The 27,161-nt window shown below is 32.3% G+C and overlaps 5 protein-coding genes across 6 annotated transcripts; 1 reads left to right on the plus strand and 4 right to left on the minus strand.

The window, feature by feature from the left end:
- Nucleotides 1-33: 33 nt before the first annotated feature.
- On the plus strand, nt 34-1,665 carry LOC8270642. The gene is made up of 7 exons (XM_002511676.4): nt 34-211; nt 297-353; nt 424-549; nt 767-833; nt 1,003-1,095; nt 1,181-1,294; nt 1,382-1,665. Exons 1-7 carry the CDS (start codon nt 51-53, stop codon nt 1,433-1,435), a joined length of 672 nt encoding a protein of 223 aa, XP_002511722.1. The 5' UTR covers nt 34-50; the 3' UTR covers nt 1,436-1,665.
- A 186-nt stretch (nt 1,666-1,851) lies between these two features.
- Nucleotides 1,852-4,531, minus strand: LOC8270641 (proteasome subunit beta type-1). The gene is made up of 7 exons (XM_002511678.4): nt 4,360-4,531; nt 4,151-4,258; nt 3,354-3,435; nt 2,756-2,885; nt 2,533-2,675; nt 2,355-2,441; nt 1,852-2,112 (listed from the first exon to the last, which is right to left on the minus strand). Exons 1-7 carry the CDS (start codon nt 4,404-4,406, stop codon nt 2,038-2,040), a joined length of 672 nt encoding a protein of 223 aa, XP_002511724.1. The 5' UTR covers nt 4,407-4,531; the 3' UTR covers nt 1,852-2,037.
- A 5,254-nt stretch (nt 4,532-9,785) lies between these two features.
- On the minus strand, nt 9,786-10,813 carry LOC8270643. The gene has a single exon (XM_002511679.4). It carries the CDS (start codon nt 10,635-10,637, stop codon nt 10,029-10,031), a length of 609 nt encoding a protein of 202 aa, XP_002511725.3. The 5' UTR covers nt 10,638-10,813; the 3' UTR covers nt 9,786-10,028.
- A 583-nt stretch (nt 10,814-11,396) lies between these two features.
- On the minus strand, nt 11,397-17,106 carry LOC8270644 (AT-hook motif nuclear-localized protein 1). The gene is made up of 6 exons (XM_002511680.4): nt 16,756-17,106; nt 15,884-16,310; nt 14,317-14,384; nt 13,718-13,849; nt 12,125-12,286; nt 11,397-11,976 (listed from the first exon to the last, which is right to left on the minus strand). Exons 2-6 carry the CDS (start codon nt 16,227-16,229, stop codon nt 11,710-11,712), a joined length of 975 nt encoding a protein of 324 aa, XP_002511726.1. The 5' UTR covers nt 16,230-16,310; nt 16,756-17,106; the 3' UTR covers nt 11,397-11,709.
- Nucleotides 17,107-19,100: 1,994 nt separating this feature from the next.
- LOC8270645 (65-kDa microtubule-associated protein 4) lies at nt 19,101-23,434 on the minus strand. 2 transcript variants are annotated; one of them, XM_002511681.4, is made up of 12 exons: nt 22,947-23,434; nt 22,635-22,835; nt 22,305-22,556; nt 22,003-22,212; nt 21,767-21,922; nt 21,480-21,639; nt 21,046-21,197; nt 20,864-20,951; nt 20,594-20,667; nt 20,346-20,420; nt 20,001-20,235; nt 19,101-19,805 (listed from the first exon to the last, which is right to left on the minus strand). In XM_002511681.4, the coding sequence occupies exons 1-12, from the start codon at nt 23,019-23,021 to the stop codon at nt 19,306-19,308; spliced, it is 2,178 nt and encodes a 725-aa protein (XP_002511727.2). In that variant the 5' UTR covers nt 23,022-23,434; the 3' UTR covers nt 19,101-19,305. The 2 variants fall into 2 exon arrangements, with proteins under 2 accessions (XP_002511727.2, XP_048230020.1); XM_048374063.1 differs by having other exon boundaries at nt 19,962-20,235.
- Between the last annotated feature and the right edge of the window lie 3,727 nt (nt 23,435-27,161).

The following is a 27,161-nucleotide window of genomic DNA, read 5'->3' on the forward strand; positions in this document are numbered from 1 at the left end:
GGTCCACAGAGGCTCAAAAGTATTTGCAGAGGCAGAGAGAGAGATTGAAAATGGTATCAATGGCAGCTCCAACAACAAGCGCCTATTGTGGCTACTATTACAAGACTCGCAGCAAAAACTTTAATGGCTTAATCCGTCCACGAGTTATCCTTTCTCAACAGCAAAACGACAACGACAACAACAATAAACCAAGCGACCAAATTGCTCGAAGGTACCTCTTCCACTCTATCTCTCTCTTTAAGCTTAATTAAGCCTCCGGTTGGAAGTTTCTAACAAAAACTGTCACAAATTTGAAGGGAAATCATATTGAGGAGCAGCGAAATAGCAGTAGTTGGTGCCATTTTCAATCTCAGGTTCGTTAATTTTAATTGTTTCTCTGGAAAAATTCCAATGGTTTTGGATTGAATTACCATGTTACTGCAGTGGAAAAAAGCCTGAATATTTGGGAGTACAGAAGAATCAACAAGCATTAGCTCTGTGTCCGGCTACTAAGAATTGTATTTCAACTTCTGAAAATATCAGCGATCTTACTCATTATACTCCGCCTTGGTAAGCTTCCATTATGTTTAAAATGAAATAAAATTTAATTAAATTCGACAGAGTTGCGTGTGGCTTTTACTTTTTTTTTTTCTTTTCTTAATTGAATAAATTATAATTCTAACACGTGAAAAAGGAGCGTCCACCATTACTTTCCTTGTAGTGGCTGGTGCCAACTACGACCTGTCAAGGACAGCGCAAGTCCTTACTATTTGCTTATTGTTTGTAGGAATTACAACGGGAACAGAAAAAAGCCGGTGAATAAAGAAGTGGCAATGAAGGAGCTTCTTCAAGTGGTAAAAGAAAACCTTTATTTTAAATTACGGATTAGGGGTCTTTTTTCTCTGTTTATTTTCACTGGATTTAGCTAGTTGGACAAAAAATTCACATGCTTGCAAATTAAAACTTAAAAAACTTCCTAGCTGAAGCGTAACTGGACAAAACATCTGGTTGCCCTTGTTGCAGATACAATCAACAAAACCGGATAAATTTACACCCCGGGTTGCAGAGAAGAGTGATGATTACGTGCATGTGGAATACCAAAGTCCAATTTTAGGGGTAAGTTTCAAGTTTTCACACTTCACCTTTGCTGCCAGGCACAGAAAATTGTTACTCTTACTAATCTTGATATTGTTTGAAACAGTTAGTGGATGACGTCGAGTTTTGGTTCCCACCGGGCAATAACTCCACTGTGGAGTATAGATCTGCATCACGGTTAGGGAACTTCGACTTTGACTACAACAGAAAGAGAATCAAGGTGAGATTTTGATGATAATTGGGCTTTTTCTACTTCGATTTGCCACTCCCATATGCTTGCTTAGTGACCCTGGCTGCCATTCATTAGACATTGCGAGAAGAATTAGAGAAGAAGGGATGGGCTTCTGCAGACAGCTTCTAAAGATAACAGAGACAGGATGGGCTTCTCGAGCAGTGTTCATTAGCTGATCCCATACCGTACATCTCTAATATTGTTGTGAAATAAGGAACAAATTGATACCATCATTCTTTCTTTCTAAAAACTATGATAATTTTGGGGGACAAAAAGATAATGGATTCTTCCCAGGCTGACTACAATCAACAATACATTTTCAAGTGAGACTAATATACATGTTAAATTTTTCACCCTTAGAATTGAAGTCCAGATGTTTATCCTTAATGTGATATATCATGTTGGCTTTCACCGTCCATCTCATCTCGATCAATTGAGGTTTATATATATATTTATATATAAAGATCCATTACTATTTTGAAAAAACAAAGCATAAGACTTTCAAGGTTCATAAAAATCTTAGCCAAAAGGTAAAAAGAAAAAAAAAAAAAAAAAAGAACCTTTTAATTTAGATGTCAAAAGGATGTCCCAACACATGAACTGCATTATCAAATCTACAGCTAGGAAATGTACTCGTCGTCCAAATGGACTGATTTTAAGGCTACACTGATCAAGATCGAAATGCTGAAGTGACGACCAAATTCCAGAAAAACAGCAAGCTTTTGAGCAGATCAATCTTTCCTAAGTTCCATATACTCCCGACGAATACCATCAGCATTTAGAACGACAATTTCAACCTTGTCTCCCTGTAGCACAGGCATGATAGTTTAAGGGTTAATGGAATACATGAACTACATAAACTGTGTAATCACAAATAAGCAAAATAAATTTGTGGCACTTGTATGAAATGAGTGTGCATATAGTCCCGGTGAGGGTGTATCTGTATGTATACAAATGAGCATATGCATGTGTATGACATTTGAATAGTCTCCTCCATAAGAATGAGAAGTATGTATTCCAATAATTGTAAAGGGAACCAAAAGCCTACAGTATATATATCCCTCTCGGTTGCAGAAGCAAAAACAGTTTTCACCAAATCAACAGCTTCTGGTTCTGAAAGAGGAGTTACAGCATCCTGCATAGGTCATACAATATAAGGATAAAAGAATTGAAGAGTAAAATACAGAAATACTTCTTTGCAAAGAAGATGAGCCAAGAATACACACCTGGGCAGGCAATAAGAGAGGGCTGGGAGACTTTAGTTGATTGTCCAGAAATGGCATAATAAGAGTGGAACCAGAACCCTGGGCACTGTATCCAACCCTCTCATAGGAACCAACAGCATCATAAGTATAGACACAACCTTTTCCTACAGTTTGGTTAAGAAAAGGCACATTACTAATGCCAAGAAACAGCTTAGAACAGCAGCACCAGTTTCTATTAGTTTACCTTCACTGTCAAGGCCACCTAGAACGTTAAAAGCATAATAAGGAAAGAAGCGTTTGAAGTAGAGAGTGTTGGATAGTAGCTGACCCATGGCAGGGCAGCTCATCTGCTTGTTGTGCTGATGCTGATATATCTGAGTTTACAAAGAACAAAAAGAAATGACCACATCATAGAAGAACAAGTGTCCAACAATCCAACATGGCTAAAAGCTGTTCACCAAAATCATAAATTCACAAATGTTAGGACATATAGTTATAGTGCAGCAAGTCTCACACAAGACCTAGCATGAGAAGACAGTCATACATCATAAACTATATACATTCATTAAAACTTACCTATTGTCAGTGATATGCATGCACATAAACTGAAACAGAAACGACTTATAAGGGTATTAGAATAAGACATCATTTGATATCAGTGCTCCCCTAAATTTAGGTTATGCCCATAAAACTGAAGATTTGAGTATCTAAATAACAGACATAAAAGCTAAGAACCAAGGTGATATTACAAGAAGAAAAATTAAAGTAAAACAAAAGGCCACAGTTGCTACAAAATATCCTTGGTTTAAGTGCCAAAAAGAGTAATCAAGTAAAAGTCTTACCAAGTGCTTTGCTTTTAGATGCTTCTGTAGAGCCTGGACATCAGCTTGAAAGCCAGAAGATGCCATTACACTTTTTTCAGCACTAAGCATAGCAAAGCACATCCAGTTAGTCTCTCTCAAGAAAAAAAGAGAGAGAGAGAGAGAGATCAAGCATAACAACTCAAAAACAAATATTAAATAAATAAACAAAAAAATTCTTTTTCATAAGTTGACTTAGGACTTCAAACTCCTGTATCATTACCAACATTCAATTAAAGCCAATATTAACTAAATATCTAATAGAAGTGTCGTAAAGGTGCGGACATTCATATGGGTGAGCAAGTGAAAATCAATATTCAAAAATCAAAATAATTATCATTTTACGGAACATAAGTTCAGCTGCAAAATCAAATATTGTCACAATATGCAGTGGTTGAGCAAACTATAGAATCCAAAAGATCGAATTCAATTTCATCCTGCCTTCTGATAAAATTTACTGGATTACTGAATGAACATGAACTCAATCCCAAGACAGAAGGCAAAATAAACTGATTCATTTCCCGAGTGGTCTACTAAACTAGTACAAGTTGAAAAGTGTAAATAACACTAAACATTATGTTCTGTGCCAAATTCAGACCACAACAATTTTATTTTACAGGGCATATAGCCTAGTTAGGAATTAGTGTAAAAAACCAAGCCCTAGCAGCTTCTATTAAAACCTAGAATTACTTTAGAAACCCACAGCAAGTGGCAAGTAGGCATATCAGCAATCAATATACGCACACAAAAGATGCAAATCGAGACTGGAAAAAACATACAGTTGACAGATTTTGGAGTAATCTCGAGTGAGAATATTGTATCCAGTGGACATACGTGTGTCAGCAGCGATAACACAGTAATCGGCGCCGGCTATTGCAACACAAGATCTGTGAACGATCAATATTTTTTTAAGAAATAAAAATAAGCTCAAAATCGCAATAGAACGGGATTAAAACAAAACTACAATAATGAGAAAAAAAAACCGTACCCTCCATTGTTATCGTAGGGCGACCAGTTAGCTTGTTGCTTAGTCATGGTGTACGGAAGAAAACGAGAAGATAAAGAAAGATAGGGCAAAACAAATTCCACAACTCAAACTGAAGTCTTAATGATGGTCTGCTTTTTCCCCTTTTCTATTTCTTCAGATCTTGTGCCTTGTCTTTTGGATCAAGAAACCCGCAAAGGGAACGGTAATACGACGGCGTTTTGGATTTAGATTCGTACGTTTTATCTCAGTCCAGCTTAAACGAATTGGTGGCCCATTAAACGAGTTGGACTCCGAATGTTAACCAAGTTTCGGCCTGTTTACACCAAAAATAATTTATGACTTTCCTTTTTTAATATAAAAAAGTACAAAGGAAGGCCTCTTGCCCGAAAACAACTCCGACACAGCGAAATCAGGGTAGAAAAGCACAGAGTAGTAACAAGTAGCAACGTCGCTCTCTAGCATATAAGACGGCACAAGAGGAACATCTATTTGCCAACCAAAGAGCAATTTGATTCCCTTTTCTATACACATGAGAGATCCTCACATTCTAATTAAGCTGTGGAAGCCCTATACAAACACTAATCAAGTTTGACTTGAAACTATGAATGCATCAAAGTGATACGGTCATGTCCTTGCTAGTTGTGTTCCGTCGCTATGGCGGCAAATGTCATATCCTTTTCACTAATATAGGACGACATTTGATGTCCATGCTAGTTGCCTGTCATGGCTCATTGTTTTGGGAACGAATTTCATGTTGTCACTAGTTGTTTGTCGTCGCTATTACTTATCATCGCAAAATTGTTAAAGTGACAAATATCTCGTCGTTGTTAACGTTTTGGCGACAATTATACAGTAAAGAAAAAGACTCTGGTTCAATACACGATAAGCGACGGATCATTGGGCAAACAACATATGGACAGGCTTGTACTTAGAATGAGAATGTCAAGCCCAAAAAATTCCCTTTTCACTTTATCCCCTTTTAAATGGACAGCATATAGATGAATTCTCAAATTTGAAAATTGTAGAAGATTTAAAGATGAAATTTGATTGAAAATAAATTTTAAAAAAAGAAATTGCGAGAAAAGGAACAGACAGAGAATTCAAGTAGAGTGACAAAGAGAGGAGGCAAATGTGGATCATATATGAATGGCTGGTTAACTTCTTTCTGCTTATATCTGTCATCGGCATTATCGGTTATCAGGTCATTAATTTTAATTTTCATTAATTTCATAACTGAGTCAAGCTCTTTCATATACATATCTCGATTTGATTTCAGCTAATGCACTTGACGGATCTCCAATTTGATTACCTAAACCCATACGATTAAGCATCTCGAATTAACATGGTGATTTGGCCGGAGTATGTAATTCAAGGACTCTTGTGCTTCACCTTTCTAGTAACAGGACATTGGTTTTTTTCTCTTTTGTCTCTGCCTTACCTCTACTACAACGTCAAATTGTAAGTCCATTATCTTTCATGATTTCTGAGTTAAGATTACAGGTTTATATGCTACCCAATCGATATTTAATTGTTATCATAACGAACCGGATCACTATTTTATTCAATTAGTAAAAGAAAATGCTTCAGGAATGGATTCAAAATAAAGAAATGTTAAGCATTTAATTATTTTATCTAGGATCATAAATGGCGCTTTAATTGATTTCTGGTTGAAATTCTTTTCTTTTTATGCCATTTCTGCCATATGATTTGTAGAACTATGTCAGGTACTTGCAGAGACGACACTTAGTTGATGTCACTGAGATTTATAATCAACTAAATCGGGAAAAGCAGCAGAGGATTTATAAGCTTGGTTTTCTTGTTGTTCTTTTAGGCCTTTGTATATTCTGGTAATGTGGCAAAGATCCACTAACTTTCATTATATTGCTGAACCGATTTAATTAGGTATAGATTGCCTGTTTCTGTAAATGTGTTTTAGGTTTCTTTGGACGATTGGAGAAGCATTGGGTTAATCAGGGATATTATTGCTCTGGCCAAGTTTCCCTGCTGTGAGTCCTTGAATTACTCTCTTTGCAACCAAATTTTGTGCTTTTGATTGGGTCATTAAAAAAGGAATAGAACCAGTATCTGCAATCAACAGACTTAATAGTAATGAATATGAGCTTTAACTGTATTTTTCTGCATCCTTCAGATTTGATGGATAACTTGGATTAACATCAAAATCGGATGAATAGTTTTTGCTGCATCAATATGAGTTGTTTGGATGTGTGGATCCGAATCCATCTCGAAAGTTATTTGTGCTGATGTCAGTATTAGGGACGGCAGCAGTGACAACAAGAGGTGGTTTTCGGTGGGGCTGCCGCCGCTACAATGGCAGTGACTGTCATGGTGTTGGTAGCTGCATTAGGAATGGCTATACTGATGACAGACATATATGATAGTTATGTGGATATTCCCTGCAAAATTACCAGGATCTGTGTTGTTCATTGGACTATATAATTGTCTTAATGTTTCTTGGGCCTAGGAATTGTACAAGAATGTGTGTGTAGCAAGTGTAAGCAATGTACGAACCAGTTATGCAAAACATAGTTAAGTTTCTTAATCCGTGCATCGGTAACTCTACCAAGTTTTCCGATTGCTATATTATAAATTTGAAACTATTCCTTATTTATTTCAAGTGTCAATCCTTGCATTGTCGTTTTATAATCTCAAGTATTGCCTGCTTCTGTATGTTTCTACTCACTTCTCCTGTTGATTTCAGGTTTTTTCTTTTGGTGGAAGAGTACAAACTTTGGGAGATCGCACTCAGGGTTTTCTGTAAGTTTAGCATGAATTTGACTCGTAATGCAGTCTGTTTTAATCACATGCTATATGATGTTCAGAATGGGAGGGGAGGGAATAGGAGGTAGAAATGAAATGCAAATAGCACCATTATCCCTGTTTCTTTTTCTTTGAAATATTTTGCTTTCAGTGATTTGTTAATATAAACGTATCTTCTGCAATTTTGAAAATGATAAGCATCAGTATGGTATGAATGAAAAAGCTGCTTGTATAATATATTAGACAGCATTAAGATGCGTATCCATCCTTACGAATTTTATAAAACAAAATGGAAAGTTCTATAGAGTATTAAAGATTCAACATATGATTGAGGAAGTTAAAAAGCAAGCAGCAATGAAGCCAAATATAATACAATAAGTTTATGGATAGTCAAGGATATGATGTTAATTAGATTGCCTTTATAGCTTAAATGGGCATCAATTTTGCACTAAACCACAGCATATCAAACAAAGAACCAAATGTGTCATTTGAATATGCATAAATAAATTTACCATTGTTCATTGGATACTTGCATCTTTTAATCTCAGTACAGACTTAGTATTTAGAGTCTTCTTCCCCTCCTTTTATTATATTCAGTCTTTATATGTATTTCTTAAATAAAATGAATAAAGAGAAAATGAAATGAACTATATTTTCAATATACAAATCTAAATGAACTGAATCTAGAAGTTTTAATCAAGCCACTTTGCAAGTCTAAACGGGCCAAATAAGTTAAAGCTTAACTCTTTTCTTTTCTTTTTTTAATGACAAACTCGTGTATTAGACTCGAGTTTTACTCATTAATCTTATCAAATTTGTTTAAACAAATTCTTGCTCATTTATAACTTTAACTTTACTTCTACTTTATATGGGAATCTATATATTCGAAATAAAATTTTATTTAAAGTTATACATAAATATTCTATGTGTCAAAATAAATATTCTATGTGTCAAAAATTAAACACACATATCAAAAAAGTTTAAATCTCAAAAATTAATATATATATATATATATATATATTGAATTTATAAAATTAGTTATATCCAAATTAAATTTTAATAAAATAGATAGATTTTAAATTAATTTTATTTTGTAAGCCAGAATTTTCATAAAATTAAAATATTTTTTCAATGTCAGTATTTTATTTTTATCTTATCTCTCGTAAATTATTTTTATTATTATTATTATTATTTATTTTTAACATAATTTTCAATTTATTTAAAATGAATATTATAGTTATTAATTAACACCTTAAATAATAAGGTAAGACTAGAAGATTCTATTCAACCCTTGAGCTACGTGGCCCAGTGATTATTCAACCATTCATACAAATCCTAACCCATCAAGAAAATTGAAGGCAGGTCATGAAGACAAACATTCTACAAAAAGAGAAGATAATTTTGATGCTAATTTTGAAGATTAGGGACGTAATTATGCACACGTCACTTGCAAATGATGCCCTTTTAGAAATAAATTTCAATTGCTTCTGATTTATAATCCTAACTAACCTTATTGACTATGTCCCCTGTAATCAGTAATTGATGGTCTGGATCCCAATTAATTATAATTAGGAGAAACTATTAACCCTAATTTAATATGAATTCTTCCCCGACAGCATAGGGGGTGTTTAAATATTTTATTACTATTTTAGTTGAAAAAGGTGTTGATTGATTATAAAATTGCCAAAAACTTTTCTCTGGTTTAAACAAAAATCATTGGTTCCAAATATACGGTAATGATGTCAAAGTTTAAGTTGACTTCAATATAGAGTTTTTTTTGAAATAGATGTATGTATATCCCATGTGGCTACTTCAACTATATCATATTTATTATTTAATAATTGATATATTCAGAATAATTACAAAATTTTAAATATATATAAATAATATATTTTATTATTTAAATATAAGATAATTAAAAAATATTTCAGTCATTTAAACCGTTAGATGCAATACATTAAAAAAAACATAAAAGTCTAGGCTAAGTTTTATATTTGGTTTTGATAGTGAATAAAAAAATTTAAATCAAGAAAGCAATTAAGCAAGTTGCAGAACCTCTCATATATATATATATATATAACTAAAGCTCAATAATTTAATAAGCGAAAGAAAGAAAAAAAGCATAAGAACTCATTCAAATCAATATGACAATATGCCACTAAATTTTATGCATTTATTTACAGATAAGTTTTTAAATAAATTTATTTGCAAATCAGTTTCAATGATCATTATACTTTATATAATAATATGAAACTCATTTTAAATAAAATAAATTTTGTGTTTGGTTTAAAGGTGATATTCAATTCAATATTTTATTTTAAAAAAAAAATATCTGTCCTGTATATCATATGTTTCTTTTTAAAATAATGTATATTATATTTATAATTGAAGTATTTTAAAATAGTTAAAATATGAGAGAGGAGAGGAAAAGAGAAATAAAATATTTGAATAATTAAGGGTACTTTTATTATTATAAATTCAATTTTTTTATCAAATATATAATAACAAATTTCATTAGTTTAATATAATGAGATAGAATTCCAAATAAATACTATTCATATCAAACATTAAATTTAGATTTAGAAATAAATTCGATAAAAAATCATATGAACAATAGAAAATAAAGAAATCTAAAAAGCAAGATAAAATAAACAGAATCTATTTTCTGCTCATTTATATCACATAATACTTTACAAGATACAGACAGTTTCTCATCAGCTTACCCCTAAATCTAATGCATGACTTGCAACAAGAACACATTCCTTACTAGAACTTCACATGTCTAAGAGGAAATGGGGGAACTATTTAACAACATTTATTTGCAGAAACTGGCCATGTACTTGAAATTTCTCATTTCATGTTAAAAGGACAAAAAGAAGATATATATAACATTAATAAGCAGCTGGCAAGCAAAGAAGCCTGTCAGTAATCAACTCCTCCCTCCATTTCTGATTCACCTTTGCTATAAACTCCTCTATCCTCCTGTCCAAATCTTTATCATCATTCTCACCTTCACTATTATACAATTCCTCTATATCAATGCCAATATCATCTTCATTGTCCTGTTCATATCCATCATCTTCCTCATAGTCATCACCACTACTACTACTACTATCATCATAATATTTAAGGAGATGATCCTGATCAAGCTGTTCTTCTTTCTTGATGATCATGTTATTCATTTCATACACTAAAGAAGAGTAAGGAAAAAACCCGTCAAGATGATCTCCTGCGGTACGAGGTGTAGGAGAACTGTTACTTCCACTTCCAAGAGATATGGTGATAATGATAAAGCTAAGCATGAAGAACAAGGATACACCACTGGACTTTCTCATCACAACCATAAGATCATAGGTGGAGACAAGAAATTTATCATGTTTATCAAAAACTGATGATGATGAGGAGGAGGAGGAGAGTGATGAAGAGAAAAGAATCAGAAGAGGGAAACTAAGAGAAGGGAAGATATATTTTACAAATGTAGGCACTTTTCCTGTCTTCATGTCCCAACTGGGTCTGTTTCTTCTACTCTTGTCCTTTTTCTTGCCTAGTGCAGAAGAGTATCCCTTCTGTTGGGAGATTTTATATAGCCATCTTGATAAAGATTATTGATTTTTCTTTTTTAGTATAGAAAGGCTATGAATTAAACAATTAGAAAGAGGTTTACCAAGAAAGTTACATAAAGTCTGCTTCTGGACTTGGAAGGAGTTTTGGTTAATTAATTGGATTTAATAAATTGATAGCAGACAATGAAATCTTGGTGACTCTAAAGCATTACTATTCCTTTACTTTTCTTCCTCTTAAAAAACATTGTTTCTTGAGTCATAAGAGAACCAATTATTAAAAAGGATTCAATGAACAAAAGGAGTCAGATAGATAGAGAAGTTCATTACACATTAGATAATTTAACAAATAAAAAAAGCAATGTGAACTGAAGAAAAAAAAAATGATATTATATATATATATTCAGCCAGTGACCTGAGTCTTCCTTTTTCTTTTTATAATTAAATCTCGCATGTCACCAAGTTTGCCCAGTTGCCCTTGAAGAGGACAAGTAAGAAGCCTAATCACTTCTTTGAAAATATATATAATATATAGAGAAATCGCATTATAAGAAAATCCATCATTGCAGTCAATCCAGCCAAATTATATACGGAATTTCTAGTGACAGTTTCAAACTTTCACTAACATCGTCTCTCTAGAGCAAAATAAGTCTCAAATTTATGCTTTAAGTTGAAAAATGCAAAGAAAAAAAGAATTGGTTAAAGATTTGCCAAGGGGAAAGGATTTTAGAACTGTCACTAATAAACGCAGGCAAACCAGCATTCTTCACATCCAAATATTTCTACCCATGACAAACTCAAGAAGCCTACTCCAATTAGCTTAATAATCAGAAAGTTTGTCTAGTCAAAGAACAGTATGTCCTGCCTGGCACCTACTTCATGCTAAAGCAATGCTTAAACAAGCGTACAGATAACTGTGATAAGAGGAGCAGTATAAACTCCTTGTGGAATATCAGGATCAATCAATGTAGTCGGTTAGAGATCTTGAGATTCTTGACACAGGCTTATGAAATTAACCTTCTGGTAAAGATATGTTGATATCAGTTCCTGATGTTCTCATTTCCTGCACAGGTTGCATGGTGGTCCAGTTTTCCCTTCGAAATGAAGAGGAATTTTGCAGCCCATGTCCACCCATACTGTCATCTCTTTCTGCATTAGTAACAGGTATAGGAATAGCTATTGTTTGGGCTGGTGTAATGCTTGCAGGTACTGGATCAATCTTTATCTTCTTTGGTTTCTGGTCTTGGTGGTTCCCAGGTAGGAAACTACCTACCACAACCTGGTAACAAAAAGATTAGGCAAGAACCTTAAGCCTTGATCCATTCTACTTTCGGAGTAATGAAGGTCAAGGCATAAAAAAGAATTATTTAATATTGATACCACTATGTCATATTTCCTACTGCTACAATTAAAGAACAGAAACTTACCTGCACAGGACTAGCAGCTACTAGAAGTCCAGCGACACCCCCTCCTACAACTCGACCATCTGGGCTCGCCAAAGAGACACTCATCCCACCTGATCTACTCCTAGTCCCCTGACTCTCAGTTGGCATAAATGAACCAGACAAAGAAAGAATTTCAAAGCGGCCCTACAAAAAATGATAATATTTAGACCTCTATGCAGAAATTAAACTTCAAACGGTCTAGGTGTTTAAAGATACGCATAGATATACATATAGATACTGGAAAATATACAGGAACTCAGAATTCAGTATAATCAATATGAAATTTCGAGTATACTTTGCCACTATACTCTTAATATTAAAGCTCAACTTCAAAAAGTTTTGCTTCGTCTCTTTCTGTTCTCCCATAGGCTCTTTCTTTACTTAACCAACAAACTAATAGCACCATTAAGACTATTAACAAAGTGACATGTACAGAGAGAGCTAGCAAAATTTTCTTCTATCTCTAGAAATTGACATGTATATAGCACTGGCTAGTATTAATTAATGACGCAAACTGAACACTGGACACTCTTTTTCTCGCCAATACCAAAAGACGAATCAACTTCAAGGTGATTCTTTCAGTTTTGCAATATGCAGTGTTTTTCAAAGAGAGGTGAAAAAAAGGAATGTACTTTCATCTGTTATAGGTTGAACAAATGAGAATAACTAGGGTAATAAATTATCCTATATAAAACAAGGACCCAAAGGAATGTTTCTATCAGCACCACCCCCACCAATTTAGAATGGTTTGATTCTCAACCATTTTTTCACACTGAACTAGCTTCCTAACTTTTATGACCAGGCAATGAACCATTCTTAGTTCAAGGAATAGGTCCATCATTTAACTGAAGTGATTTCTCAAGGCCAATAAAAACAGCCTCAGGCAGTCATGCAAGTGCTAAATGCTGCATGTTACTAGAAAGGCCAATGCAAAAAGGAAGAAGAACAAGAAGCAGAAGCAGCTGACGGATAAGGAATGAACTAATTGGGCAGTCTGGGGAATAGAAGAAGAAGCAGGATCAACACTGGTATGTTGTTTCTAGGCTCTCCTGTTAATTGCTTCTGCATAACACTTTCACCTTCTTCTAATTCAGAAAGAACAGAAAATGAGTTAAACCTTGCATCTCTACTTTTAATTGTAGCAATCTTTTGTACTGTATGATCATCTAGGTTTTATCAATTTCAGCTGATATTGATATCATGTCAGAAGATTATCCAAAATCGGACTTGGGAAAAGCAATACAGACGTTACATACATACTAACCAGATTTCAATTAATGCTGGCAGAAATACAAGTATATTAACTGTACCAGAAATTATACTATATAACTTATAGTGCCAACTTATAATATTGGATTTTAGTTGTCAGCCATCAAAATTGATTTGAATATAATACCTTGGTTTCATATGGCATCAAATTCAAGTCAGATGTGAACACTTAAATGTGAACTATAATAAGCACAGATGTGCATTTCAGAGGCAAGTTATAGCAATAATGAAAATCAGCATTAATATATCCAGAATTGCATTCCTTTTGAATAGAAAGGAGGAGTTAACCAATAATAAATGGCTTACCTCATACGTCAAAGTACCCCCCGAAGAGTCAGGTTGGCGAAGTGTAACATTTGAAATTACTCCATTAGCAGATAGAATGCAAATAGCTCGAGGTCCTTGTTGTGAAAATGATATCACCTTCATAGTAACATCCTTAACCAAAGAAAATCACTAGCAAAGTGAAACAAAGCCTTATTGGAGAGATAAAAAGTTGCAATTGGTCTATCTTATGAAACTTCCAGTTTTAAATTAATACTACAAACCAATGAGTCCATGACTTAATTCATGCAATTAGCAAGCAAATTTTCTTTTTTTATATATTGGTGGGGCAGGTTGGGAGGTAGGGGTAGCATAAATCACCAAGCATAAATTTGACAAGTGCTCCACAAGAGCTGCTGCTGAGAGAAATAAATTTACTTTTTTTCTTTGAATGACTAACAAATAGTTATGCAAACCATAGAAGAGAAACAAAGACATAAGTGGCATAAGAAGTTGTAAAGTCGCTGCAAAAGCAATTTACAGCAAATATCTTTGCAGTATCCTGCCGCTTCCCTATCAGCAAAATAAGTATAAAAGTTTAATTTTTACTGAAAGTTCATTTTCTTTATGACCAACTATACCTCTCCTGCGTTGACAGTGATGACATGGGGAGTAAAATTTGTACCAACTGACCCAGATGCCCAGTCACCTACAAGATAACAGCAAAATATTAGAAGTAATTTAAAAGTTAGCATATAAAAGTAATTTCCTAGTAGACATTTATAGCCCTCTTCATTCTGAAAGCAGAGAGTCAAATTACTTCCTTTATTACTTGGTAATCTACTAATATATCTACAAATGGGATAACCGCCTTTTTCCCCTTACATCATAGAAAAGGGGCACTAGCTAGAGCAGTTCACACAAACAAATGAAAGCGGCTTTAAAATGGAAGTTTAGGCATACACATGAAACAAACATACTCTTCTTTACCACTCAGGCAGTAGAAACTTCCACATCTCAAGATGGTCTTGTGGATAGAAAGGAAAATGCTATTAGGTCCGCCATACCCGAACTTTGACCAGAATTTGAAATTTACAAGTTCGACCATTTCTAATTTGTCATGGAAGCCACGGAAATATAAAATTTGAATGCACCAAGCTGTCAAAATGAGTTTCAAGACTTGACAATTTCCTAGAAAAAATAATTTTCTGAAAAAATATCACCATGTAGGAACATATACATATCACCTCACAGTGAATAGATGACATATCATAAGTCATGTGATATTTATATAACAGAATATATTTAGCACAAAGAGCCGAAGTCAGACACTCGCCAAAATTGGCATACTTGAATACAAGAATTTAGTTTCTTCTCAAACCAGAGTTAACCCCACTTCGCACCATCAAGGGGCTTAGTCGGTAATTTCAGTTACAATCATCACTAATAAGCTGAAAAAGAACTGACAAATGTCAACCTAGAAGTCTTGACTGCAAGAGAAGTAACAAATGTCAACCTAAAAGTAACATTTATTGCTTTAGACGTAATCTTGATGAAGCCATGCATACATGCGGTAAAGCTGTTTCTATGAAGTACTAACATTTCAAAAGCAGAAATTTTCCAAATGAATCATAAAATCTAGGGATAGTAATGGTGGCTAGATATTTTTATCCTACTTCCTTCCCAAGTCAATATAACCTACAGACATTGCCAATGAATGAATCCTACATAACAAGTTTCATTCTGTTTCTATCACCGGATATTGCTGTATTATTTATCAGCAAAAGGCAAGGCCAAAATCTTTTGCCACAAAGAATATTCTCATAATCTCATTCATACAGCAACCCCACAAAAACCCATCTTTTCATTCTCAGAACCAGCATTATTTTTCCAAATTTAAACAAGAGCATCTCCCAAGGTCCCACATAAACTTCAATAAGTGTTATAATTAAGCAAGGGAATCTTTGAAGGCAGTTTAGAAGTCTAACAAACTGATTAAGACGCTAATTCCAAATCCCAGTTGCATAGCTACAAAGACCCATTCCACTATCAAAAACAGAATCAATGAACAACAACTCACTAAAATGAAACCAGAGTCATCAAAATGAGAACCTTTACCATCTCAAAAATGTGACATGCACATTCAAATCCTATTAAATAAAAACATGCTTCAATTTGAATAAAAGACTCCAAAAGGGCAAAACATACCTGAATTCTCCATTCCCATTTTCTTGTACTTCTTCTTCTCAAAACCACCTGACCAAACTTTACCAGGCTTTCCAGAAGAGAAATCTCCACCAGGAGGAGCTGAAGAGGAAATTGGCATTGGTGATAATGCCCTAGCTACCGTCCCATCGGGTCCATATTTCCTAGGCCTACCTCTCTTCTTCTTTTCTGTTGTTCCAGTCAATCCTAGACTGGCTTGGGACATAGCCACTGCTGGTGAGCCAGCAATCTGGCTAGAGTTTTCAGTCCTTGGCGCCACATGATAAGTTGATGGAGCTTCAGCTCCTATCACTGTAACTCCTGAAGTTAATCCTTCTCTTGTTTCCATGCGCAAAAATTCACAATTGTACTCAGATTCACTCTATCAAACAACCAATTTTTTAACAAATCTAGATCATCATTCCAGTATCTGCAACATTAGAAATAAAATAAAAAAGTACATAAAAAACTGGAAATGATTGCCATAATCCTTACCTCAAAGCTAGATTTTCTTGAAAACTTAAATACCAGAGCTTATATGCAAACTAATCAAGCATTTTAATCAATATTGTTAACGATCAAAACTTTGTAAAACAAAAGATTTGTAGAATTAGCAGAAACGAATAACAAAAATAAGTGAATACGAAGTCAGGTTCACTTCAAAATCTTAAAAGATTCAAAAAGAAAAGATGAAGTGAAACCAAAATTCACTAAAAAATCATCGAAAAAACTATAAATAAAGATAGAAACTTTAATAAACACTTTAAAGAAACTACTCCACTTAAAAACTACACACAAACTCAAATTTTGACAACAGAAAACCAAAAAATGCTAAAGAGAAAAAAATAAATAAATAAAAAGAAGAAGATCATGACCTGTAACAGCAACTTCCAGTCTCCAAGAAGCACTTTTGAAGCTTTAACTGAAACTGTTATGACACAAAAACTTTACACATTTGCTGAGCTCAAACTGTACTAACACAAGTTCCACTCAATTTTCACTCAAAACAAAACCAAAACACATCAGCTAAATCAAAGTTCTTTCCTTTCTCAAAGAATAAAGGTAGGTAACTGGTTGTTTCCTGAGAAAATGATTTCTCGAGAAAACAGAGCACCGGTTTTCACTTCCTTTCCAGGTGTCGGGAAAACCGCTGTCCGGTATTTTCCCTGTCTGAACAGAAACCACTTTGAGGAAATGTAAAAAAAAAAAAAAGGAAGTGAAAAACTAAAAAATAAAAATAAAAATAAAAATAAAAATAAAAATAATTATTATTTATTACAGAGAAATGAAAACGGAAATGAAAAAGAATTAGAAAAAATAAATCTATAAAATAATAATATAATCAATTATTCAATTATTTGCTAAACCCGATAAATACAATTGATTTAAGAGAAATTTCACGTCCGTGATGAGGGGAATTGAATTTTGAAAATTGAGTTAAAATATTGGTCAGAATAGTAAATTCAAAAGCGAAAAAAGAAATACTAATAAGAAAAGAGAAGAGTATGTGAAATAAGGTAAAAAAAGTAAATAATAAATAATAAAAATAAATTGGTGTGTTTTATTTAAAGCTGCAAAGATAGCGTTTTAGGACCACCTTTTTCTTGCCGCTGACCTGCTTTTTGTCTTCTTCGGCATATTAAAACATGAGATGTTAACATTTGCCCTTCAAAAGGATTTAATATTACAAAATCATGCCACTGTCGGGAATCGTAGCGTAGCGTAGCTTTAGTTTCTTCCTCTTTTCTTGGGAATTCTTTGTTTTCAAAAATTTCCAAGGTATATTAGCAAATAAACAGGACACTTGCTGCCTGTATCAAGAAAACAAGTGGTGATTGCGTCACCTGCAGTTGAGCTTCAGGTTTTCTGACGGTCGTAATCTAAATGGACTCATTGTCTGGAACTGAGGAAAGACCATTTCCATTTGTATTCCATTTTTCTTTTGCTATTTACTCTTTTCAAAGTATTTAATTCGGACGACTGATGGATATTTTAAATATTTTATACTCTCTTCACTAATTTAATTCAAATAATAACTAAAGGGTATCTAAATAATTGAACACTGTTCACATAAACTGTATTATTATAATTTAATAAATTTCTAAAAATTATATATTGAATGATAACTTGAGGCTTATTACTTTAACAGCGTGGGCAGTGGTCAAATTTGGTATCACGGATTGGCGTGATGGATCTTTTGCTAAATCTTTGACTGCTCTTTTTGTAGATACATTTTTTATTTTATGCTTTGAGCTTATCTCCTTTGACGATAAGATGTTTAAATGCTAATCATTACAAGTTAATCTCTAAAGAAAGAAACCGGCCGGGTGTTTGTGGATGTCAAATTCAGGTTTTACACACATACTGAATTATTTGTATTGTATCCCTTCACTTTGTACAGTTTTAATACCAAAACTCAAAGCCCAAACTATGAAAATTAAGGCATGATAGTTAACGTAAAGATATATGATTAATCTAAATTCTAACTTTATGGCTTAGATTAAAAAATTTAAACCCAAATTAAGTCTGACGAGAATATTATTTTTAGATTTATCTGAAAATAAAATAAATTAGTGGAGACCAGATAAAACTGATCTAGAAATCACTTGCTATTTTATTTGAATAATAATAATAATAATAATGGGTGTGTTAAAGACATTGTGTTGTGGTGAGTTAACATACCTGCAAAAATCTTATTGGCAGGGGGTATTGACTAAAGGGCGTATTGCTGTACGGAAGCAAGCGGTCAATTATAACAGACCCTGAGTCCCTGACCTGGGCAGGTAGCTGAGTAGTTACAATTGTCCGAGGTTGCTTGGCAGTTGGCACTATTGTCTTTCAGTTTCAGTTCTATCTTAGTGCACTGCACATGCCCACCAGACCAAAATATTTCAATGGGCCCGACATTTTGATTGCACAAGATATTAGTAACTAAACTCTCCTGTCTCCATCTTAAACCTATCCAATCCACCACCCACCTAACCAACTTAATAGTGTTATTTTATGGCGAAACACAGATAAAAATAAGATTAGATTTAAACGCCACCCCCAAACTCTCTCATTCCGGATTCTAAAATATATATATTGTATTTAATTGGCTACTCAATCAAAGACTATATATTTGCAGACAAGAGGGCTACAGAATGATAAGGAGGATTTACATAAACCATAATTCAATTAGTAGATGGACAGTAAATTCTGATGAACTTATCAGACATAATAAAACCAAATGTACCACTATTTCATATAAAAGTTTCACTCCCTGTAATACATGTGCCCAGCTTCCATAAGCTGGCAAACCACCAACCTTTGGCGAAACTGAACCCCACAACAACTTCCTTAATATGCTGGGTGTACAAAACTGTCGAGCAGTCTAAATTTACCTCAAAAATTAAAGAATACAAAACAAAAGAACGGTCTGAAATTCATTTTTCGGCTGCAGATATGTCAAACTTGCAACAGTGTTTTTGTGTTTGTGTTTGTGCTCCTTCAGGATAGAGAATACCAACTCTTACCTCTTCGAACGAATACTCGATCTGTTCCACAACCTTCTCAGCTGTACTGGCAGCAGAAGAAACGCAAGGGGTAGCTGGTGTTGAAGCCATCAGCATTGGAGTAGATATTGTAGTTGGAGTTGTTGGCACTGGAATTGGAAGTGTCTTCGGAGTTGTAGTTACTGCATCTCCAGCAGATATCGGTCTGGTAGGTGTACGAATTGGTGTCTTAATACAGGGATCCGCTGTCTGCAATTTTTCATTCCCCATTCCTTTCTGATCTTCTACGAAATTTGCTATGTTGGCCTTATAAGACAATGTTAAAGGAATCGGAGAGAGTGGCTTTCTGATTAAGTCTGATTCGCTTTGGCGGACTTTTGCAGAAGAATTCTTCTTTACCAAATGACCAGCAATCTCTGAGGTTCTCCTACCTGCAAATTTTTAACAAAAATAAACACCGTTCAAGTTTTCCATGTATTCCATTGTGTTACTTGTGGCTACCCAAACAATCATAAATGCCAAGTAATACGAAGATATTCGATTAAACTATATGGCATAATTTAAGCTCTGATTAAATGAAAACATACTGAAGGTCTGGGATGCAAAACCACCATATTGCTGATTACCTAAATAGCTGTTCTGATTCACACTGTCACCAATCTTGTTCAAATCCACGTAATCACAAGATGCATTTTGAGCTTTTAAGTTCTGAAGCATTGCTCCACCAAGGGAGAGCCTTTGATTACGTGCTACTCCTATTGAAGTTCTAGAAGGCTTCTTTCCGCTCTTTGATGGACTGGGTTTTGCTCCAAAAAGTGCTTCTTGCTCTACTATCAGCTGGACCTGACGTTTCTTCTGGTCCTAAAATATAAGAAGAATAAACTTAACATTGAGTTAAATCCTGTCATATGTGTCTCGGTGTAGAGAGAGAGAGGTAAGAAGAGAATGTAGCTCTATACAAATTCTCATACTCTTTGTCTAATCCTCTCTTGTTCCTTCTCTTTCCTTAGGTAGTTGTACTCTTCCAACCTAGAAAGAAGTCGTTCCTGAACAATCAAAATTCATAAACTTAATTAGAGTTCAACGAAGATGTAACCCAAATCAAAATAATAGACATGTTGAAGTAAATCCAATACAGCTCATAAGGACCAAATCAAGATTCGGAACGAAGATACCCGTCTCACATTAATACTTGTAGGACTACGGAGAAAGTGCTTACACCATCATATAAAAACTGAGTTCCTCGTTCTTTCTCCCAAACTATGGTTTTCGAAGTCAACGCCTCCACCATTGCTGCTCCACCACAAACAACCAAATCAACGAAATTCATACACAGATGGGAAAGAATCAAAATAATAATTTTTAAGTTAGGGATACTCTCAAGAACATTCTACTAGTGAAGGAGCAGCATTATGAAACCAAGGTCAAAAGAATGCTTTCATAACTAAAATGAAACCATTTTGAGAATGGCAGTAAGCAGTATCTTTACCAGGGATTTTGTTGACAACTGCTCGAGCTCTCTCAGCACGTTTCAGGGTAAGATGTGCACCTCTTCCAGCATTATAACGATTGTCATCCTAGGATCATACAAGGTTTGGATAGGAGATTCGATCGAGGATAGGTTATATTGAATAAAAATATATCCTTTTAGAAGCAGAAAAACTGCCCTACCCTGTTATACTCTTCGAGCCAGCACTCTTCTTCACGAGCAGCCAACCATTTCTCCACCTTGTCAAGTATTTCCTTCCTACTGAAAGCCTCCTCTTTAACCCTTTCAATTTCGAGTTCAATCTCTTCAAGTAGATGCATAGGGTCCACAGCACCTGAAAAATGATATCACAAAACAGTAGGACAACGTCAGTTGCTAATTTCCCGGCAATTCAGGTCCTTTTGTTTTCGGAATATTCCAGCAAATTTACGACTTTTACATCAAGAATTATTTGCACCACGTGCATTATAAGGGTTTCAATTGTTTCATTACACAAAAGGACATTTAGCCTTCATGGAAAATCACTGATCTTGGCATAGACTTCTTAATAAGGGTCTTCAGTGTGCCGCATGGATAATATTATTAGAAAACTTCAAAATACTCCACAAACTCTTACCAGATGCTAACACTTCTACTGAAAATTCTGGAGCACCAAGTGCTTCTGTTACCATGTGTATGTTCCTGCATATCTCTTCTAGTTCCAACCTCTTCTTAAGAACAAGCTCTTTCACTTTGCTTGATTTAAGCTGCTTAAGCCTAAAGACTTCGTCCTCGACCTGCGCTCAATATAGAGAATGTTGTTATTTACTGAATGTCTTCGTTCTTGTCCTCAATTCGGCTAGTGCAGGTGAAGTTAATGTCCCGAATTAGGTTTATATTTTCACGCTAATGGTTACAGCTTACTTGATTAATTAAGTCGATGGAAAGCATATTAGGCTCAGTAATTTCACATTCTGAAGCAGCAATACTACTGGTAACTTTCTGAAACATCAGTTGCTCCTCTACTGGTGTACCCATCAAATCCCAAAGCTCCAAAAGAACAGCTCCAAGACCTCGAAGCTGGAAGAGTTTAAAAAATTAAGTGCAAAAGAAAAAAATTAAAATTAAAATACCCAATGATATTTTCCCATAAGACCAACCCTCTTGATTCTCTGTATCTTGACATCATGCAAGCTCTGTAATGCAGTAGTCAACCTCTCAATCGTGCCATCTGTTATGTCTTTGGATCGATCAGAATCATCAAAAGTTGGATGGATATTATGCATTATGTGTTTGAAATCGACGCCAAGCACCACAGACAGGGACTTGAGCGTCTCCATGAGACCCAATACTTGCTTCACACGGTTGCTCTGTAGGTTAAACACAGAATTCAGCAAAACGTAATAATTTGAGAATAATGATATAAACAGTGCATAACAGTAACAGTATAGGAAACCAAAACCTTGTCGTTTTGAAGCTCGTGTAACTGATTCTGTAATTCAACTAGTCTTTTCAAAGACAAGTCGGTTCCATCGTCCACAATTATTTCGGGGTTAGGACCGAAAATCTCTTTGGAAATTGTGTTCAATTCATGTACAACTTCAACAAATTGCTTTTTCCTTTCTGATTTTCTCTTCCGCATTTCCTCTAACATTGGATTAACAATTTGTAGCTTTTCATGCAAGTTTTTTCGACCATCATCCTTCTGTTCATCCTGACACAAAAAATCAACAATTAAAAATGGGGAGAAAGAATTTCATAAAAGAACACGTCATTCCGAATTTCGGCTTACTTTTACATGTAGATCATCACCCAATGCAGACAAAATAGTCTCGATTTCGGCTTCAGCCAAAGCAATTTGTCGTTGCAATTCAGATCTACACCTATTTGCTTCGTTAACTTTTCCCTTATAAACCTCTGCGCACTCTTGTTCAATTTCAAACACCATTTTATCTCTTTCCACGTCATTCTCTCCCACTTCATCCCATATTTTCTAATCAACAAAACAAAAAAAAATAAAAAAATTAACAGCAATAGACTAAATTATACACATTCAATTCAAAAAGGACACTTTCTCAGAAAGAAAATTTAAGAAAAAGAAAACCTGCAGTTCTAACAGCAACAATCGGCAAGTTGTTTTAATACTGGCAGCAGGGCCGTCGTGGTTGCGGTTGTACATGGCGTAGTAAGACGGCGAATTCTGCGGCGGGGATGAGAGTGAGATCGACAATGCAGTGATGTTATATAAAGGTTTTTTTGAAAAAAGGAAAGGAGGGAAATAATACCCAAAAGAAAAAAAGAAGAAAAAGAAAAAAAAGGTTGAATTTGGATGATAAGAGAGGGAGGGAAATAATGGATGGTGTGGGTTTTGGAGCGGGAGGAACCGTTACATTGGAAAAAGGAGCAGTAATAATAATAATAATGCGTGATTAATTCAGAAAACGTAACTTTGACGCCTTCATCATTTGTTGGAATGGGGTCTTCTTGTCGTTTTGATTTTGGTGTGTGCTATGCGCATTGGACAGGAGCGTATTGCTTCCTTTCTTTTTTTATGCAAGGACAAGGCGGTTAACGTGTGCCTTTCTTGACTGACGTGGATTCATTGGTTTTTTCTTTTTCAGATATAAGAAACAATCAGAAAATATAAAATAAAATTTTTGAATCTGAAATATGGTTTTCTCATTGGTGGAAATATTCTATCATTTCGGCCTTTTTTGGAGCCAAAACTTTGCAAGGTGCAAATTTGCTTGCCTCCCTGTAGAGAAGCATTAATTCCAAAGGAAATATTGGCCTGTCCAGTCAACTGTCTTTAATTTGTTGCAAGAGAAATTTTAAGAAACCAAAGATTAGCAATGTCAGCACATTTAATTAAAATAAATTAATGTTATAAAAAAATAATGATAATATGTTGCAGAATTATAAATTGAAAAAAAGAAAGAAAAAAAAAATGGTTGTCGATTGAATCCATTCTAGTGTGTCTTATAATCACTTGGCAGAGTGGTCACGTGATAATTGACATGGCAGAGCACGGAAGGATATTGTTAAGAGTTAATTTACGGTAAAGCCCCCTGAAGTTTGTTTGAAAATTGAATTAGATTGCCCTCCTCCACACTCGCCATCGCTTTTCTTTTCTATTATTACCCCTTTTCACTAAACTTTTTTATTTTTTTTAGGAGTTTTTATTTTTAATATTAAATAGTAAGAATGTTTGAAAGTCACTTAATCATTAGATATATCATATTATATAATATATAGTTTTTAACATATATACTGTTGATATTTAATTATTATTTCTATTGTTATTACCATTTATATGTAACATTTATATTCTGAATTTATTTATATGGATATGATTAATGTATTTATTTATAAAGTTTTAATTAAATATAATATTAATTCTAAAATATTACATAGAAGATATTATTATTAAATTATTAACTAATTAAAAAATAAAAATATTTTAAAAACTATAAAATTTATTAAAATTTAATATAGTTAAAGAACACGAATTCAATTAATTGTATCATAATATTAATAGATACTGATAGTTTAATTTTGAATTTAATAATTTATAAAATAGAATATATAGATACATATTTACAAACTGATAGAATCGTAATTATATTTCACTTTTTATTATGATTAATGACATGATTACCGAATTAGGCTATCTAAAGATGCTTAAACCACACGTGCTTCGACAACAAATGCCAGAAAATTAGTCTAATAATAGAAAGTGTTTAAAAACTATTTTAATTTTCGCGAATTTCTTAAAATAAAATGAGATTCCCCGATGGTGATTTTGATAAAATAATTTATTGAAAAGTTTGTTAATATTTTTTGAAGAATTGTTTGTTGGGGAAGAATTGTTGAATGGTTATTTGTGATTTTGACTAAATATTACAAAATCCAATATTGTATTTATTGTGTTGAAATTTTGTTAAACCGAGTATCATTCTTTCTTTTTTTTCTTTTTTAAATAAAGACTAACAGTAATATATAAAAAGATAAATCAAGAGATCAAACACTTGAAGAAAAATAAAATTCAGGAACCGAATCATGAATAAAGAGAGAAAGAAATTAAACGTATGAATTTAAAATAACTAGTCGTGTATCCATGCGTTACACGATCATTATTATTATTTTAATTATAAAATTAAATTGATAAATATTATTTCATAATTTCTTTAATATTTAATATTAATTTATAATATTCAAAAATAATAGCAAACTAACTATATTTAAATGTTCTTCTTAATTTTTTAAAATTATAAAATTTTATTAGTATAATAATATAGAAATTATTTTAAATATTTATTGATTAAAAATTAATACTATCAATATAATGATATTACAATTTTCTAAAATTAAAAATTTATTAAATTAATTAATTATTGAATATAATATTAAAAAGATAATTTAAAATATTATTTTCTAAATTAGCATTATTATCTAATTAAAAAATTAATGTATTAATTAATATAATATTAAAATAAAATTAATATGTAATTTTTTAAAATCGAATTAAAATCATTATCTGATTAGAAAATTATTTTTTAGTTCATATAATATTAAAATATAATCAATATCTTATTTATTAAGATTATAGCCAATGTTAAATTAGAAATATAACTTATTAATCAATAAATTAATAAAAATTATAAAATTATATATGAATTTAAATTTTATATATAAAAAATAGTACATATATTAAAATAATAATATTATATATAAAAAATTATACATATATATATAAAAAAATTAAGTCTTAAAAATTAATATATAAGTAGATTGATAATACAACTCAATAAGTTTGCTCTTTTTTATTTTGTATGCTGCTATTAACAATACATATTTAGGATACACTACTTCACAAGGCATACAAGTAAATAATTAGATTGTGGCTTCATTGCTTGAAATGTCAATCCCATAATGTTATCTTTTTATGCTTTTCTCTTTATAATTTTTTAATATTAATTTATTTAAAGCACAATATTTTATTTAAAGTGAAATTTATAATATTATCATTTAATATATAAAAATTAAATTATAAATAAAATAAATGTGTCAATAAATTTGAACCAAATATCACGTGCTCTCTCTTTTTATATATAAAACAATAAAGTTATTTGTAAACTATATGAATAGAGCAAATTAAATTAAATTTAAATGCTCAAAATTTACATATTAATTTTTGAGATCTAATTTTTTGACATGTATGTTTAAGTTTTGATACATAAAATCTTTATTTTGACATGTATACTTACTTTTGAGACACATAAAATTTAAATTTATATGCAATTTTATGATTTTTTCTATTAAATTATTGATTAATAAGTTCAATTCTTAATTAGACACTCAATTTAATCCTAAAAATAAACATATTAATAATGATTAATTTTTCAATTAAATAATAATTAGTATTTTAAGTAAATAGATTATTTTAAAAAATAGCATATTAATTATATTTTAATTTTATATTAACTAACAAGTTAGTTTTCTAATTAAATAATCTATTATAAAGAATAATATTTTTAAATATTATATTTACTGATAAATTAATTTTAAATTCTAAAAACAGTAATATCAATTATACTGATAGTGTTAATTTATATAATATTAAAATTAATAAATAAAAATTTTAAAACTATATTTATATTATTATATCAATAAAATTTTAAAAAAAAGTTAAAGACATTTAAAAATAGTTAGATTGCTATTTTTTTAAAATATTATAAATCAATATTAAAAATTAAAAAAATCTATTAGTTTGTATCTATAAATTTGATTTGTAATCGAAATAATAATAACAGTTGTACAACACATGAATAAAATGACTAGTTAATAATAAATTTAAATATTTTAGAATTATCAAATATAAAATCCTTTCATATATAGAGAAGAAAGTAAAGCTGATAATCAAATTATCTATTAAAAAGATAATAATTATAAAATTATTTTAAAAAATAATTTTATTATGATAATTGTTTGTTAAACTAAAAATTAAATACTTAAAAAGAATTTATAATCACTATTTAATAATAAATTATAATCCCACCATCTCAATTCTTATTTGTTATGAAACAAGTAAATAACAATTGTGTTTAAATAGCGTTTTAACAATTTAGATTTTTTTTTTTTTTACTTTGTCAGGAAGCTCCATGATCATTTATATTGAGATTAGAATTTTGAAATTTAATTTTTGATTTTTGTGTATGAAATCGCAATTTTGACGTGATAAATTTCATGGTAATTTATTTATTTTAAGTAGATAATAGTTGTCACAGCTCAACTTATTATATAAACTTGTGATTGGTTG

The sequence above is a fragment of the Ricinus communis genome, chromosome 1, assembly GCF_019578655.1.
Source record: "Ricinus communis isolate WT05 ecotype wild-type chromosome 1, ASM1957865v1, whole genome shotgun sequence".
In the NCBI taxonomy this organism is placed as follows: Eukaryota; Viridiplantae; Streptophyta; class Magnoliopsida; order Malpighiales; family Euphorbiaceae; genus Ricinus; species Ricinus communis.

What these genes read in the sequence shown, in the direction of transcription:
- LOC8270642 (XM_002511676.4), top strand. Translation starts at nt 51, where the DNA reads ATGGTATCAATGGCAGCTCCAACAACAAGCGCCTATTGTGGCTACTAT. An exon ending in AGCGACCAAATTGCTCGAAG is followed by an intron (nt 212 to 296) that starts GTACCTCTTCCA and finishes ACAAATTTGAAG; the next exon opens with GGAAATCATATTGAGGAGCA. An exon ending in TGAAGGAGCTTCTTCAAGTG is followed by an intron (nt 834 to 1,002) that starts GTAAAAGAAAAC and finishes CCCTTGTTGCAG; the next exon opens with ATACAATCAACAAAACCGGA.
- LOC8270641 (XM_002511678.4), bottom strand. Translation starts at nt 4,406, where the DNA reads ATGACTAAGCAACAAGCTAACTGGTCGCCCTACGATAACAATGGAGG. An exon ending in TACTCCAAAATCTGTCAACT is followed by an intron (nt 3,436 to 4,150) that starts GTATGTTTTTTC and finishes TGCTATGCTTAG; the next exon opens with TGCTGAAAAAAGTGTAATGG. An exon ending in AGGTGGCCTTGACAGTGAAG is followed by an intron (nt 2,676 to 2,755) that starts GTAAACTAATAG and finishes ACCAAACTGTAG; the next exon opens with GAAAAGGTTGTGTCTATACT.
- LOC8270643 (XM_002511679.4), bottom strand. Translation starts at nt 10,637, where the DNA reads ATGAAGACAGGAAAAGTGCCTACATTTGTAAAATATATCTTCCCTTCT.
- LOC8270644 (XM_002511680.4), bottom strand. Translation starts at nt 16,229, where the DNA reads ATGGAAACAAGAGAAGGATTAACTTCAGGAGTTACAGTGATAGGAGCT. An exon ending in TCACTGTCAACGCAGGAGAG is followed by an intron (nt 13,850 to 14,316) that starts GTATAGTTGGTC and finishes TCTTTGGTTAAG; the next exon opens with GATGTTACTATGAAGGTGAT. An exon ending in TAGCTGCTAGTCCTGTGCAG is followed by an intron (nt 11,977 to 12,124) that starts GTAAGTTTCTGT and finishes TTTTGTTACCAG; the next exon opens with GTTGTGGTAGGTAGTTTCCT.
- LOC8270645 (XM_048374063.1), bottom strand. Translation starts at nt 23,021, where the DNA reads ATGTACAACCGCAACCACGACGGCCCTGCTGCCAGTATTAAAACAACT. An exon ending in TGTTGCTGTTAGAACTGCAG is followed by an intron (nt 22,836 to 22,946) that starts GTTTTCTTTTTC and finishes TTTGTTGATTAG; the next exon opens with AAAATATGGGATGAAGTGGG. An exon ending in GGCTCGAAGAGTATAACAGG is followed by an intron (nt 20,952 to 21,045) that starts GTAGGGCAGTTT and finishes GTATGATCCTAG; the next exon opens with GATGACAATCGTTATAATGC.